This window comes from Syngnathoides biaculeatus, chromosome 2, assembly GCF_019802595.1.
Source record: "Syngnathoides biaculeatus isolate LvHL_M chromosome 2, ASM1980259v1, whole genome shotgun sequence".
Lineage (NCBI taxonomy): Eukaryota > Metazoa > Chordata > Actinopteri > Syngnathiformes > Syngnathidae > Syngnathoides > Syngnathoides biaculeatus.
The window spans coordinates 10,040,315-10,056,688 of NC_084641.1; the positions used below are offsets into that span (position 1 = coordinate 10,040,315).

Here is a 16,374-nt window from a genome sequence, read left to right on the forward strand (position 1 = left end):
AAGCAGTATCCTACAATGCGAAGTCAAACCTGAGAAACATGAAGCTTACAAATCAGGTCAGCATAGTTTTTGATCATGTGACACTGAATCCCCCCTCACCACCACCACCATAAATCAACACTACTGCACAAGTCTTGTTGTTTAAGGCAGAGGGCGTCGCCTCTGAGACCTTTGAGAAGTGGGTCAACGTCTCATGTAAACATAAACTAATTAGTCACTTGGATGCAAGACAAGTTGGATGCATGTGTTCATTGGCGCAATGCTCACCAAGCTTAATGGAGCCAAGGCAATTGTTTTCATTCATTTTATTACGTATAGATACACAAACATACAATAGTTTATATCATTATTGATAGGTGCACAACATCCACATCGTCACATGCAAACAGAAATAATTTTGTGGTCAGGAATCACTGCATTGATGTACCAGGAAGGACTTGAATGCAATGGAAATCAGTACAGACTACGTCGTTTACGCAGTCCTAGCACAGAAAAAAAAAAATGGCCAAACAAACCATCATATAGTGAATTCTTCAAAAACAAAAACAGCTCAGTTACAGCCATCTATTTTCTGTTGCTCTTATCGTGTTCATGGTCACGGGTGAGCTGGGGCCCAAAATGTATCTCAGCTGACCCTGGAACACTTTGCTCTTCTGTCGCAGTGAAATAGACGGCAAAATTCACCACAGGTCTTTCAGAAATGAGTTGACCGATACATTTGCTTGTTCAATTACATTTGGCAATTAAAAAGTCATCTTCATTTAGCTATTTGCTGTTTGACATCATAAAACCAAGATGACGCCTCACACTTGAACAATAGTAACTACCTTGAGAGGCTTCCAACAGGAAAACATGTGCATTCAAAAGTTAAAATTGCATAAAATGCATTTGAGGTACATCCTAAAATTTCCCCAGAAAGCCAAACTTGTCAAAGTTTTTGTTAGTAGATGTGTATTTATATGTGGGTTTTTTTTTTGTTTGTTTGTTTTTTACATTTTTGCTCATTTAAAGGTATCCTGACATGTAAAGCATGATTTTTAGTATGTTTTTAATTTAAAAAAAAAAAAAAAAAAAAGGGAGCCGGAATGGACCAATCTGTTTCTTGACAACACGTCATAATGTTGTCGTATATGTATTTTTGCATCTCCCACCATGAAAATCCTTTTGAGGGTATTTGTGTTGGAGAAGAACCAGGAAGTGATGTTTTTGCAGTAGCGGGGTAGAGTGTCAGTGACTATATTGGTTTATACCTATTGTACCCGCGAAAAATGATGGGGTTTTTTCATCGTGTTGCCCAAAATGCCACCTCGTAGTACTGCTGCATTTTGCTCGAACACTCGGGAGGATGGATACACTCTTCACACATTTCCAAAACACCTGATTTGTTGTGAAAAATGGATTTCACGGGTGCAAAGGACGAGAGCTTTGTGGGTTCTAAATGACGGGTAGGTGTGTATAGAGCTATTAAAAAAAATCTTGTGGGCGACTAAATTGTCTCACAGTTTAGAGCATATGTCACGTGTGAATTTAGAATAAATCCCCTTGGTCAAACCGGCAACATATATCAAAGCACTTGTATTGCGTTTAAGACAATTTAATCACATACAATACAACACAAAACAATAAAATAGAAGAACAAAGACAGTTTAGTAGCGTGTAACACTAGCTAACTAGACGTATAGTCACCAAACTTGCACAACTTCTGCAAAAGCAGCAATAATAAAAAGCTCCCTCCGCGCCCGACGACATAATCCTTCTGTCAGAACGTAACAAAAGATCCGTGTTATAGCGGTAGTGTCTGTGTACTCTTCCGATAGAAAGCAGGATGAATAAAGAGCTCTGTCAGCGTCCAACCACGTAATCCTTCCCTCACTGGTCGCCGCAGTTATCCAACGTTTCACGCAGAGGTGAGTCAGGAGGCTTGCTGGCCCGTGCTGTCACACCCCTGGAGGGAACGAGAAAGGAGCCCCCCGCACCCCTGAAGTAGTTAATTCACCCAGAGGACGCTACATACACAAGATTTGTAAAAGAGATAGAAAGTCGAACAATTATAGGCCTGTCATTTTGAATACTTCATCGTGTTTCTCGTCCGTCTGTCGGGGAGTCTGTTGTTAGTTAGAAGTGATCCGCATATCATTGAAATATGGCTTGAAACCATAGGGTAATATTGCTCTGGTCACTTCACTCGATTGTGAGATTCCGTGTCTGAAGGGGCGTTGAATCTCTCTAAAAATCTCTCTTGTTCATCTCCTGTAGCAGGTGCACAGCGTCTTCTCAATGGCAACTGTCCCAATGTGACATCTGCAAGTGACGTTGCAGGCAATATGGCCACCACTGGGATGTCAAGTGAGACTTTTGCAACTTTGCGCATAAATGACACGCTCTCTGCTCATTTTTTTTTTCATATAGACATTGAAGTGAATAATATTAGATGTAGTTTTCATAACAATATCTATTTTAAAATATATATATGGATGTCAGTAGCCCTTTAAGTCACGGGGAAAGTCTCAAGCATTCAATTTTCAAGCGAGTTACTGTGGCAAAAATCAAGCAAGTCGATCTGAGTTGTCACAAAAATAAAAACAAGTCGTAAAGCCCACAATCTTGCTGAGTCACAATATACAGTATATAGTATTTGCACAAAAGCCACTTGTCACCCAGAATGTGTACTTGTGCTGGTTAACTGAGCGAACTCGTCAACAATCACATTTTTAACAGTTCCAACAGTCTCAATATTGTCTATTACTTGATTGTCTTCTTAAATTAACACATAACCAACATGAAGACTTGACTCGGTTTACTGAAGTTTATCACGCTAATAGTGATGGATGAAGTTACAGTAGATGGAGTAGTCGTCTTTTAGTTGCAGACCTTGCATGTTTTCATTCTCTTTATTCTGATTTAATGGAAAACCTAATCACACAAAATGCAAGTTTTGTTTAAAAAAAGCAAGAAATAAAATAAAAATGACCATGCGGCCTAACCTCTCCCTCATTTACAGTAGAAACTGTTATTTTAAAAAAGAAAAAGTTCTCGAAAAGATTTTGACTTTTGGGGTCCTAGAGTATTTTTTTACGCAGCAGTTGATTGTCAAAGTACTTATGGGAATTTATTAATATCACTATCAAGGTACAAGGCCTCCCTCTGGTGGTAGGCGGAAGAATCACTGCACAATTGTATTTAACGTTTTAGTACAAACATTTGATCTTCAATACCTGTTTTAAACTTTTATTTGGGTACATATTTGTTTAACTTTTGATTGAAATACATTTTTAAATAAGTATTCAAGAACAGATTTTGTTTACCTGAGCCTGAACCATACTGAAGCGGCCGGGCAAGGTAGTTAAAGATTTAAGTCTTTATGTTTAACACACACACACACACGCGCACACACATATTTACAATTTGTTTATATATATATATATATATATATATATATATATATATATATATTTGGGTTTGCAGTTTAGGTGGAACATTTGTTACTCGGATTAAACTATAAAGTTAACAAATATTGCTCTAAATGTGCAGAAAAAAATGACTTCAAAATCCACACCAGTTTTTTTAAACAAGTTTTGAAGTTGTGAGAAAATGTTACAATGTTTTTGGGGCGTTAGCACCTTTGCAAACGACACCCTCATATTATTTTTGTTGAATTCATTGAAAAAAAATTAAGAAAAGTAAATGAAGCGGTGCAAAATGTATTTTTGCATATTATTTTGAGAAAGTAATCGAAACACTGACACGGCTAGTACATTTTCACCAGGATAACCTTAAATTGTGAACCAAGTACCTTTCCAAAGTCATCTTCCCGACGCCAATTTAAATTGAGGCCTCATTTTAGTGAGAGTTTTGCTGAATGCTGGCAAGGAGAAAGCAGGACAAACTCGACCGTGTAAATATTGCAGAGGAAGCAACAGCCCTCCCGGCGGCCATACGAAGTCCTGCAGGCGGAAGCTGGCCACCTGTTGGGTAGCGGGCGACCTCGTCGTCGCCCTTTTTTCGCTCAGCTGCACCCACCTGAGACCACCAAACTCCTGGAAACTTTCCGGGCACGCCGTTGCTTTTGTCGCTAGCAAGAGGGCAAATACATGGACAAACTGAAGAGGGTGCTGAGTGGCGAAGATGAGGATAACAACGCGGACGGCAGCGGAATATTGCAGGTGATGTCAAACGCAGCAGCTGCTTTTCTTTTTATGTTAGCTGGTTAGCTTCCAAAGGCTAACCACAGTTAAACTCATAATAATGACCACATGCGACACGTTGCTCATACACAACACATGTTAATTTTGAGCTATTTCCCCTTTTCCTTGTTTATACTTTCCATTCCAACCATACTTTCTACATTCGTGTAACGTCCTAAACTCCCAAGAATTCACTCATCCTTTCTCCTGTGCATCAGAAAAGTCCTTTAGTGCTAGGTTACCGAAGTTTCCCCGATAATCTTTACATCAAAATAGACGATATTACCGGATATAGGAGCGTTACATGAATAAAAATGAGTCCTGGTTTGTAATAATCGGATACGGACTTGTGGCTTTTATGACACTTTTTATGTTGAGAATTGGCTCCAATTTTTCTGCCCAGATATCGATGTGAATCTTGGGGAATGTGAAAGTGAAATTTTGGGAGAAAAATGCCCTTATGTTTCTTATAAGTTGAGACCATAACGTGACGTTAAAACCCGCTCGAGACTTCTGAGCAGGTCATTGTGACGCTCAAACTTGATCGTCAGAATTTCTGAACAGAAAACAAGAACAATGATAAATCAGCACCATGTAGTTCTCTGTTGTTACTAAATCATATTGATCTGTGATTTGTAACGCCGAAAACCTGGATGAGTTTCATTCAAAAAACACACGCGGGCAAATGGATTATCCAACAATGTACTTTGAGGGAAAAAAAACCAAAACAAAACTATAACCTTGTGCGATACAACGGACCATCACTAAATTGACATACTCGATTCTCAGCACAGCAAAATGGAAAGAAATTGGCCAACAGTTTAATGGATTTACCAACCTACCAACACTAGAAAAATCTAGTTGGGCAGACTAGCAAAAACTTGTTCTAAAGTAAGGGTAGTGTTACTTTAGAATAGTTAGACTCAAGTAAATTTAGCCTCAGTGAAAAAAAACAAAATTCAAATACTGAGTAACAGGTTTGTATGCATGTCAAATAGACAAAAATATGAAATGCGAATGCGCAACTAACAATATGGCCCAACAGTATTACTTTAAGTCAAACAATACTGAATGAAATCTTTTTAAATAACATAGATTAAGGCAAATTCAGCCACAGGAAATGGTAGCATTTTTCCCCTCACAAAAAGAAGTAAGTGCAAATGTAAATAAACCTAAATCTAGTGTGACAAGTACTGTTTATGTAAAAAGTGACACAAGTACATCTAACAGAGTAAATGCAGGGCATTATCCAGCTGTTAGAAAAAAAAAATGCCCGCACGGGTTAATTATGGACTTTCTGCCTTCTAGTTGAAGCGCATTTAATTTTAAAACCCGCCTAACGGGACAAGCCGAAAGAAACTCAATTACTTACTGAATGTTGCTGGCATAGATGGAGAACCAATTATACTTTGAAGTGAAGAAACAATCATTTTTGGACAAAAATTTGGTCAGTTTGCACACCTGATAATCTCTCGTGACAGTTGTTGTGAATAATTGACTGCTCTATTACCGTTATATCAGGCGTCAGCAACCCAAAATGTCAAAAGAGCCACGTTGGACCAAAAATCCCCAAAACAAGTCTGTCTGGAGCTGCAAAAAATATAAAAGCTTTATATAAGCTTTACGGTGAAGGCAATACACGCTGTATGTGTCACTATCCAAATGTCATAATGAGCATTCACGATTCAATGCGCTTCCTGGAGAGCCAACTGTACGAGGGTGTTTTAAATTTAACGTAGATTACTTTACTATTGATCCGTTATGTTTTGCTGCACTGATAAAATTCTAAAAAGAAGATTTTTTTTCATGTCATTATTATTTTGCGGATTAAAAAAATAGATAATGGAACATGCCTCCTGTAATTTCAGAACTCCCCATGGTAATAAAATGCAGCCTGCATTTATAAAAATAAAACAGCAGCCTTTCGCAAAGGTACAGTATATAAAATTGAAATAATAGTTCAAGTGTGATTTCTGTGCATTATCTTCTTTAGTTTTCAGTGAATGGTAAGACAGGCACCCACCACGCTGAGCTCAAAAAAGCACATGTTGCAGGCTATGACGCAATCTTCCTTGACAGAAATGTTGACACTTAATACTCATTCAATACATTTTTACAGCATTAGAAAACGTTAAGAATGTTTGGGTCATGTTTGTCCTTCTAAATACATTACATTGAAACGAAAAATATATTTTTCTCCCCCATCTTTTTCCGTTTTCATACATTTTTGTAAAAGCTACTGGGAGCCACTAGGGGGGGCGCTAAAGAGCCGTGGGTTGCCGACCCCTGGTATATATTCACAGGGGCTTCTCGGTTTATGATGGAATTCCTTTCCTGCGGTGGTGACACAATTCAAATTGTCTTAATGCGTTTTGGCGAACCCGAAAGGGACAAGCCGAAAGAAACTTTAAGGCCCCGTAGCTCAGTGGTTAGAGCACTGGTGTGGTAAACCAGGGGTTGAGGGTTCGTATCCCACACGGGCCTCCACTCCCTGAGAAGGGTTGCGTCAGGAAGGGCATCCGGTGTAAAAATTGTGCCAAACATATATGCGCGTTCATCTGAGATGACACGGTGTGGCGACCCCGAAAGGGACAAGCCGAAAGAAACTCTGAGTCAAAGAATAAAGGCAGATATATGGCTCTAACAGAGCATGTTGTCTTGTGAAGAATTCACCTCGGAATATTGTATTTACAATGAAAATAAGCATGAAAAAATATTTATACTAGAAACATACAATAATCCTGCAAAAAACAGTAAGTACAGTGGTACTTTCAGATAAGAATGACTTGATTTGCAAGTTTTGGTAACTCAACTCAACTCTCTTTACAACAAGCAGCAGTTTGGTGAGTAGGGAACAATTCTTTAAAATAAAGGCTTCAAGCTGTTTATTGCCACTCCCAGTTCAAGCTTACTGTCAAATTTAACTAAACAAAGACACGTTGTATATTTAAAGCAACCTTATAGCGTACTTAGCCGTTCCGTCCATGGGCTTAATGATCAACCATGTGTTCTTTATCCCCTGCGTAGAACATGTGATGTTAGTGCCGCACTGATGAGGTGAGAAAAGAGTTGACATCTCTGAATGAACAGCACATCCGTCTGTCTGTCTTATACTGCCAAGGTTGGCACACTTGAAGGCGTGTCACAATGCGTTCATCTGAGATGACATGCTGTACAATACATAAAGTGACAAAAAAAAATTCTTTAGAATTTTATTTAATTATGTCATTACTAAGCTTTTTTAAAGTGCAATAATAAGTGATTCAGAGGATGGGTGGATGGAATATTATGGCGTGTTTCCCCCCCTCCCCCCTACCAGTTTTTAAATCCATGCCTATTGTCCAAGCCACTTATCCTCACAAGGGTTGTGGTACAGCCGGTGCCTATCCCAGCTGTCTTTGGGTAAAAGGCAGACTGAAGTTGTCACCAGTCAGTAGCAGGGCATCATTGGACACCATCAGTGAGCGGTATTGTAACAGAACAACTTTGTTTTTTTTTTTTTTTTTTGGGGGGGGGGGGGGGTTGAAATCTGGAAAGTGGTCACTGGGCGTGCATTCTTTTGCCATGATATGCAGCGCAAAATGTCCGAATCATCCGAAGCCTGTGACTCCCTTTACATGGCTTATCTTGTTCAGGGAAGTTGTAGCCAATCCCGGTGGACTGATTAGACCCAAGACGAGAGGCAAACAAGCATTGAGACACACATTCACCCCCGAGGGAGAGTATTAGTCTCTTCAAACACGGAATTAACCTAACATGTTTTTCCTACCGTAAGGCATCGGCTCAAACTGCCAACACTGCTGCAGTAATTACATTTGGAAATACTGAAAACATAATGCATTGCAAATGAGTTTCTCTCATGAATTCTTTGGAACTTTGTCTGTGTGTTTCATCAAAAATGATGTTGATATCCTCTTTCCAGAGGGCCAATCAGGCATCGACACTGGCCTGGGGGACCAGGATGAAAGGCTTCCTGCTCTGTTTCATTTTTGGCGTGCTGTGCTCCATTCTGGTGAGTTGCTGGTGCTGTGATGTCATGCAATTAGATTCTAGGCTAGGGCAGCGGTACTTTCTTCCAAGAAATGCAAGGACCACGCTGAGCTACTTATCCTCAGAAGGGTCGTGGGAGTGCCGGAGCCTATCCCAACTCTCATCAGGCAGGGGCTGGGGTACACCCTGAACTGGCTCTAACCAGATGTGCCACCATGCCGCCTCAAATGCTTTTATGCATCCATTCATTTTCTTAACCACTTATCCTCACAAGGGTCGCTGGAGGGGGTCTTTGCTGGAGCCTATCCCAACTGTCAATGGGCAGGAGGTAGGGTACACCCTGAACTGGTTGCCAGCCAATCTCAGGGCACACGGAGACAAACAGCCGCACTCACAATCACACCTTGGGGCAATTTAGAGTGTCCAATTAATGTTGCATTTTTTTTGGAATGTGGGAGGAAACCGGAGTGACCGGAGAAAACCCACACAAGCACGGGGAGAACATGCAAACTCCACCGAGGTGGGTCCAGGATTGAACCCGGGACCTCAGAACTGTGAGACCAACGCTTTCCAGCAGACCCACCGTGCCACACAAAGTATTCAGTCTCATTTAAAATTTTCAGTGTTATATTACAGCAATTTGCTAAAATAATTTATTTTCCATTTTTTCCCCCCATGTTAATGTACACACAGCACACTACATTTCCAGGAAAAAATGGAATTGCTGAAATTCTCAAGGATTTTTAAAAAAGAAAAACTGAAATAACATACAGCCATAAGTATTCAGATCCTGTTTAGTAGAAATATCTTTTTGAGCCAATACAGCCATGATTCTTTTTGGGTGCGATGCAACAAAATGTTCACACCTGGATTTGGGGATCCTTTGCCATACCTCCGTGCAGATCCTGTTCAGCTCTGTCAGGTTGAAAGGTGAATGTGGGTAGGCAGCCATTTTGAAGTCTCTCCAGAGATGCTCAATTTGGTTTAAGTCAGGGCTATGACTTAAGCCACTCCTTGGGTTGTGTGCTTGGAGTCATTGCCTTGTTGGAAGGTGAACCTTTGGCCCTGTCTGAGGTCCTGAGTACTCTGGAGAAGGTTTTCATCCAGGATATCCCAGTACTTGAGTGCATTCATTTTTCCTTCGATTGCAACCAGTCGTCCTGTCCCTGCAGCTGAAAAACACCCCCACAGCATGATGCTTGCTGCCACTCCCATGCTTCAATGTTGGGACTGTACTGAGCATTACCTGTTTTTCTCCACGCATACGGGTTAGTATTAAGGCCCAAAACTTCTATATTGGTCTTATCAGACCACGGAATCCCATTTCTCACCATCCTGGAGTCTTTTATTATTATTATTTTTTTTAGCTTGCTTTCGTGTGTCTTGCACTGAGGAGAGGCTTCCCTAGCCCCACTTTGCCATATAACATCAAGTGGTGGAGGACTGCAGTGATGGTTGACTTTTTAGAACATTCTCCCATTTCCTGAATGCATCCCTGGAGCTCAGTCTCAGTGATTTTGGGGTTCTTCTTGACATTACTCAGCAAGGCTCTTCTCCCCCAATGGCTCAGATTGGCCGGACGGGCATCTTTAGGGAGGGTTCAGGTCGTCCCAAATGTGTTCCACTGAAGGATTATGGAAGCCGCAATGCTTTTAGGAACCTGAAGTGTGGCAGAATATTTTTGTAACCCTGGCCAGGTATTTGCCTTGTAACAATTCTGTCTCTGAACACTACTGGTACAAAAAAATCCAGGGCCCGACATCACCATCTCGTCTGGCGCGTCTTTGTTGCCTTGTGCTGCTGTTTCCATAGTCACGGCCCGTTTATTTCAGGGCACGAGTATGCTGTGGTTGCCTGGGCTCGGTCTCGCTGTGTTCGCTGTCCTGTACAGTGTTGGAAACCTCTGCGCTTTGGCCAGGTGCGTACAGTACAACCTCGGTTCTCAACCGCAATCCGTTCCAGAAGGCAATTCGGGAAGTGATTAGTTCGTAATCCGAATCGACATCTCCCACTACAATTAATGGAAAAAGAAATAAAGTATAAAAAAAGTATAAATAGGCTTTTTAATGCAAGTTTTTAAGATTTTTCTGATAATAAACTGCATAGTAGAAATACATGTATAGTTTGAACACTTTATATAATAAAATCATTTAAGAAATATATTTATTTTTTGCTTAAAAAATATGCTTTAGTAGTAGAATAGGCTAGGCTGGGAGTGCATTGCCATATCTGTAGTGACTCAACCACCAGCTTTGTAAACTTTTTTCATGAACAAAAGTGCAGAATAACTTTAAACAAGCAATAATGAGGGGAAAAAGGCAAAGAAAAACGTTTTATTTTTACAAAATGTAACATACAAAAACATTAACTCGTAACTCCAGTTAACGAAATCTTCGAAACAAAACAAAAATGCAGAAATGCTAATGGAACAGAGCATTGTTAAAGTTCCCAAGAAAAAAACAATGCAAAACTATCAACTACAGTGATGAAAGTCGTCCCGATTTTTAAATTTTCATGCAAATTGCTCCGGAAAAATTGCCTAAAATTAATCCGGATATTAGTTGACAACATTGAACGAAAATGCGTTTGAGTTCGTTGTTTTGCTTTCACGAGCGTAGCCATGTTGACGCAGTAACACTAGTAACAGTAACATAACGCCCCTCCCCTCGCGTTCTCTCAAGACGTCGCTTATTTTGTGTGGTCTTGACATTAATTTATATGTTTATTTCATAAACGTTAACTAAACAAGAATGCTCCAAAACAACCGGTATTCACCCAGAAACAGAAACGTCCCCTGTAGTGCTCGCATTTGTATTTTCAGGAACTTTTACCAAACTCCACTTTCATCTCGACAACCATCAAATCTCTTCGGTGGGGGTGACTCGCCCCCTGGAAGTTCTTTTCGTTTCCCAAAGAATTTATCAAGTGTCACTTCTTTGGAGCCATGATTGAGGGTTCATAATCCTCAGGAAGAAAAACCAGTCAGTAAAAGTAGCTACCGGGACACCTCTGCGCACAGAGCCTGCGTATACACGACAACAAACCGTGTCGTGGGTCACGCGTTATGTTATTTCCGTTTTTTTTTTTAGGGGCGTGTGCGTACTGGATTTTCTTTCGAAATCAGAAGCGAATAAATCTCAAAATTTTCGTTCGAAAACAGATTTGTTCGGGAACGTGGACGTTCGAGAACCGAGTGTTCACTGTACTGTGTAATCACTCCTTCTTTGGGGTCTTCTTAACACAACAAAGAACAGGTCTGTGTCTGCTGTGGTTTCAGCACCATGTTCCTGATCGGGCCATGCAGACAGTTAAAGAACATGTGCGCTAAAGAACGAGCGCTGGCGACAATCCTCATGCTGGTGAGATGAGAATAATTGTGGGATGTCATCTGTTCCTTGCTGTATCATTGTCACCTTAATTCAAGAAAAAATTATTACCAAGTCCCTACAATTTTTGCAAATTCTTTCTTCAATGTTCCGAATGTGACAGGTTTAAGGTAGTTTGCAGGCAGCTTGATGATAACCTCACTCATTTTCTTTCTTTTTGCAGGTGTGTCTCGTACTGACACTGTGTTCAGCCTTCTGGGTGAGAAATTTGAATCGTTGTTTGACAAGCATTACATGTGTCCCAAGATTTTCTTAAAGTATTTGTTTGCGCACCACCCAATGTCAGGATTACGCCACAAGAGCCCAAATTTAACAGCATTCGTTATCACTATTATGGTATTGTTTCTGTAGTGTTTAACGCAGCAGTATCCAGAAGCTCTTTAAAAGGGGAAATCCAGTGGTTTGCATTAACAATGTATCCAATAGGTCATGTAATATGTACTCTATCTTGACAATGTGATGTTAAATCCTCTGTCATTTAATAGTGTTTTCAGAAGATTTCCATCGACAATTACGAATTTTCAGGGGCGCTGCCATTTTCGCTCCGTCTTCCCGATCAACTGATACTGCTATTTCTTCATCAGATGTGGATAAAGCCGAGAAATCAGCGCTGGTCTTAATGGTGTCCCATGTAATCGAGCATTTGGAACAGCACGTAACACACGTTACGTACGCCCACGTAGGTCATGTGACTCGTGAAAATGGCAGTGCCCCTGAAAATTCGTAGTCGTCGATTAAAAACCTTCTCTAAACACTATTAAATGAAAAAGGGTTTAACATCACATTGTCAAGATAGAATACTTATTACATGACCTATTGGATACATTGTCAACGCAAAGCACTGGATTTCCTCTTTAACCAAAATTAAATTTTTAATGCAAAAATTTGTTGTTCATTGTTTTTAAAAAGGACTGTTTGACTTTAAAAAACTAAAAATAAACTACTACTAAATCGAAATAATTTTATATATTAAAATGTGAATTACTTATTTATTTAACTTTGACATGGCTCATGATGTTGATGACTTTACTTATTATTATACTGTGTGTGTATATATATATATATATATATATATATATATATATATATATATATATCCATCCATTTTCTTCACCGCTTATCCTCACAAGGGTCACGGGGAGTGCTGGAGCCTATCCCAGCTGTCAAGGCGGGGTACACCCTGAACTTGTTGCCAGCCACACACACACACACACACACACACACACACACACACACATATATATATATGTGAGTGTATGGCAAGTCAGTCAGCAATGAGTGTGTAGTCAAAACTTCCACCTACACACCACAACATTCTGCCTTCTGCCGTGAAACTTAAGTTGAGTGGACTAGTTAATGTTTTTTTGTTGTTGACATTTTTTGTGTGTTTTCCCCCAATAATAACAATTCATTGTCTCATTTAAACAAAGACTGCAATAAATGTCGTATATAATGTAGACCACTGATTCCCAAACAGTGTGCCGTGAGCGCTCTTCAGGTGTGCCGTGGGAAGTTATCCAATTTTGTAATTTGTAATTGCTAAAAAAAAAAATTATTCCAAGAAATAATGTATCTTTATTCATTAATTAATGCCACTGAGGCATTAATTCTTGCCTCTTCTATTACATGGCAGGAAGTACATACAGTAATTAATGGATCCATTTTTGGTGATATTTCCTTTTGTTGGTGTGCCGTGGGATTTTTCAATTGTAAAATATGTGCCTTGGCTCTATGAAGGTTGGAAATCACTGATGTAGACAGTATTTTGGCCAAAAATAAAATGACATTTTTTGCAACAAATTTTCTGTGCATAACAGGATAGCTTTTGCAAATAAAAAGTCTGTGACTAGTTAAAGTCTGAACAGATAAATTTGTGAATGATAAAATGTGACAACACGGGGGTTCGCTATATTGCTAATATACAGTTTTCACAGCCAGCATGGGGAGCTTGTACTTCCTAATTTAAAATCAAATCTAAAATTTCCAAGTGTTAACTCTTGAATTAAACCATTTCTACTCAATTAGTAGGGTTTAATCCAACAAAGAACAATAAATGTAAAAATTTTCATGGGTTTTCTTTGACCAAAAGTGACCACTATAGGACCAAATGAAACAATTTGATGCAATGAATCACGAATGGATACAGACCTGTTCATTCGAATTTTCTGTCTGCATATTGCTGCGAAGGGTGTTGCATAATTTCCTGACCTTTGTCTCCCTTTAGTGGGCGAACAACGGCCTTGCACTGCTGTTCTGTGTTTTGCAGTTTGTGGCGTTCACTTGGTAAGCTTTGGTGAACACGTGCAGAAGTCTAACGGTTGGCGGAACCATTTAATCAATTCCTAAGCTAACTCTTATTTTATCTCACCTAACCCACTACTAGAGAAAGACGCAATGCTGATTCAGTTTATGTCCTCTAATGCCCTGCTGTACATTTTTGAAAATATAATCCGTGCCTGTCGTAGCCAATCCCACATAGGCTCACTTGGTGGTGCACCAGGTATGATATAGCAGAATTATCCATACCCCCTTTTATCACAGCCCATTATCTGATTTTTTTTTTAAATTTAATTTAATATTTTATGTTTCTTCTTCTTTTCCTTTCGGCTTGTCCCATTCAGGTTCGCCACAGTGTGTCATCTTTTTCCATCCAAGCCTATCTCGTGCATCATCCTCTCGAACACCCACTGTCCTCATGTCCTCCTTCCCAACATCCGTCAAACTTTTTTTTTTTTTTTTGGTCTTCCTCTCCCTCTTTTGCCTGGCAGCTCCATCTTCAGCATCCTTCTACCAATATACTCACTCACTTGCCTCTGAACATGTCCAAACCATCTAAGTCTTCTCTCTCGAACCTTGTCTCCAAAACATTCAACTTTGGCTGTCCCTCGAATGAGCTTGTTTCTAATCCTATCCAACCTGCTCACTCCAAGCGAGAACCTCTGCATCTTCATTTCTGCTACCTCCAGTTCTGCTTCCTGTTGTTTCTTCAGTGCCACCGTCTCTCATCTGTACATCATGGCTGACCTCACCAATGTTTTATAAACTTTGCCCTTCATCCTAGTGGAGACTCTTCTGTCACATAACACACCAGACACCTTTCGCCAGCTGTTCCAACCTGCTTGGACCCGTTTCTTCACTTCCTGACCACACTCTCCATTGCTCTGTATTGTTGACCACAAGTATTTGAAGTCGTCCACCCTCGCTATCTCTTCTCCCTGGAGCTTCACTCCTCCTCCTCTGCCCCTCACATTCATGCACATATATTCTGTTTGACTTCAGCTAATCTTCATTCTCTCCTTTCGAGTGCATGCCTTCATCTTTCTAATTTTTCTTCCGCCTGCTCCCTGCTTTCACTGCTGATTGCAATATCATCTGTGAACATCATAGTCCAGAAGGATTCCAGTCTAACCTCATCTGTCAGCCTATCTATTAGTACCGCAAACAGGAAGGGGCTCAGCGGGGATCCTTGATACAGTCCCACCTCCACCTTAAATTCTTCTGACACACCGACAGCACACCTCACCGCTGTTCTGCTGCCCTCATACATGTCCTGTACTATTCTAACATATTCCTCCGCCACACCGGACTTGCGCATGCAGTACCACAACCAAGCTTTTAATGTTCGAAATCTGAAAAGCTGTTTAATAAATGTATCCTTCAAGGCATTCTAAATTAAGTGTTGGACTTTATACTATTCAAAATCTTGGTACCAATATCTTCTCTTTTATAGCAAATGAGTATCGGCTCAAAATATTGGCTTCCTTGATAACTAAGCCAAGTCTCGTGTGGTTTCCATAGAGATGAATTTTAACTGCATATCCACCACACATGCATTCTAAAACACACACAAATGGAACTAAGAGATCTTCTCACAATTGTGCTTTTTACTGCAGGTACGGCCTGTCTTACGTCCCATTCGCCAGGTGATACACACGTATGCACATGCTGTACACATAATGAAATCATAACTGAATCAAAAGTTATTTAAATTTGTTGTGTATTTCAGGGACGCTGTCCTCAAAATTTGTTCTGTGTGTTTCTAAAATGTCTGAGTGACCAATCGGGATGATGCACATCTTCAGGTTAAGTGTCAGGTGTGGTTTCTATGGAGACCAATTGTGACTGTATATCCAGACTGTGACTTGTCCACCTGGTTTCAGTATGAATGTCTTTTTTTTTAATCAGCACCCCTGCATTTTTTTTTATTTATTTTGTGTTTTCATGTTTCTCAACATGATTTTAAAATGTATTTTTTTTTATTGTTATTGAGTCACATAATTGGTATACAGTCACATACATTGTCACAATTTTTGATTTATTAATAAACAATGGTCAAATAGTACATTATATAAGTAAATATGAGCGCAAGGTGCAAAGTCAATGCTGCATTCATTGTTAGAGGGCATAATGATTAGCTTTGTATGCTATGTGGTGGTGGGTGCAGGTTTCATTCTCATTGTGTTTCTAAATGTCCTGATATTTCAGAGCAAAGTATGGAATTTTTTTTGAGATTTTATTTCTGTCTGTAACATTCAAGGTATGACTAAAAAATGTCATCCTCATTAGATTTGTTAAAATTTGAATTGACACCAAGGTCAACGTGTGACAAGACCCAAACAATAAATAACGTCAGCGTTTCCAAATTGCTGAAATCTTTACCAAGATTCTGAAGTTGATGTGTTTGTTCTGGCAAATGTTGGTGTGCGTGACCTGCTGATGATGAGGCAGGAAACTGCCTCCTTTGTTCACGCTGTCTTTACGCATGACAACAGGGTAAAGCCTCTAAATCTCCTTGCTGATTAAATCACACACAC

At 39.9% G+C, this 16,374-nt stretch overlaps 1 protein-coding gene across 1 annotated transcript; it reads left to right on the forward strand.

Moving 5' to 3' along the window:
* Window positions 1–3,924: 3,924 nt before the first annotated feature.
* LOC133507414 (vesicle transport protein SFT2B-like) lies at window positions 3,925–16,174 on the forward strand. The gene is made up of 8 exons (XM_061832393.1): window positions 3,925–4,163; window positions 8,107–8,196; window positions 10,007–10,092; window positions 11,452–11,533; window positions 11,724–11,759; window positions 13,785–13,843; window positions 15,454–15,483; window positions 15,567–16,174. Exons 1-8 carry the CDS (start codon window positions 4,092–4,094, stop codon window positions 15,601–15,603), a joined length of 492 nt encoding a protein of 163 aa, XP_061688377.1. The 5' UTR covers window positions 3,925–4,091; the 3' UTR covers window positions 15,604–16,174.
* Window positions 16,175–16,374: the final 200 nt, after the last annotated feature.

Excerpts from the sequence above, each read along its gene's own strand:
- LOC133507414 (XM_061832393.1), top strand. The coding sequence starts at position 4,092 with ATGGACAAACTGAAGAGGGTGCTGAGTGGCGAAGATGAGGATAACAAC. Across the intron at positions 10,093-11,451 it reads AACCTCTGCGCTTTGGCCAG|CACCATGTTCCTGATCGGGC; the intron begins GTGCGTACAGTA and ends CTGTGGTTTCAG. Across the intron at positions 11,534-11,723 it reads TGGCGACAATCCTCATGCTG|GTGTGTCTCGTACTGACACT; the intron begins GTGAGATGAGAA and ends TTCTTTTTGCAG.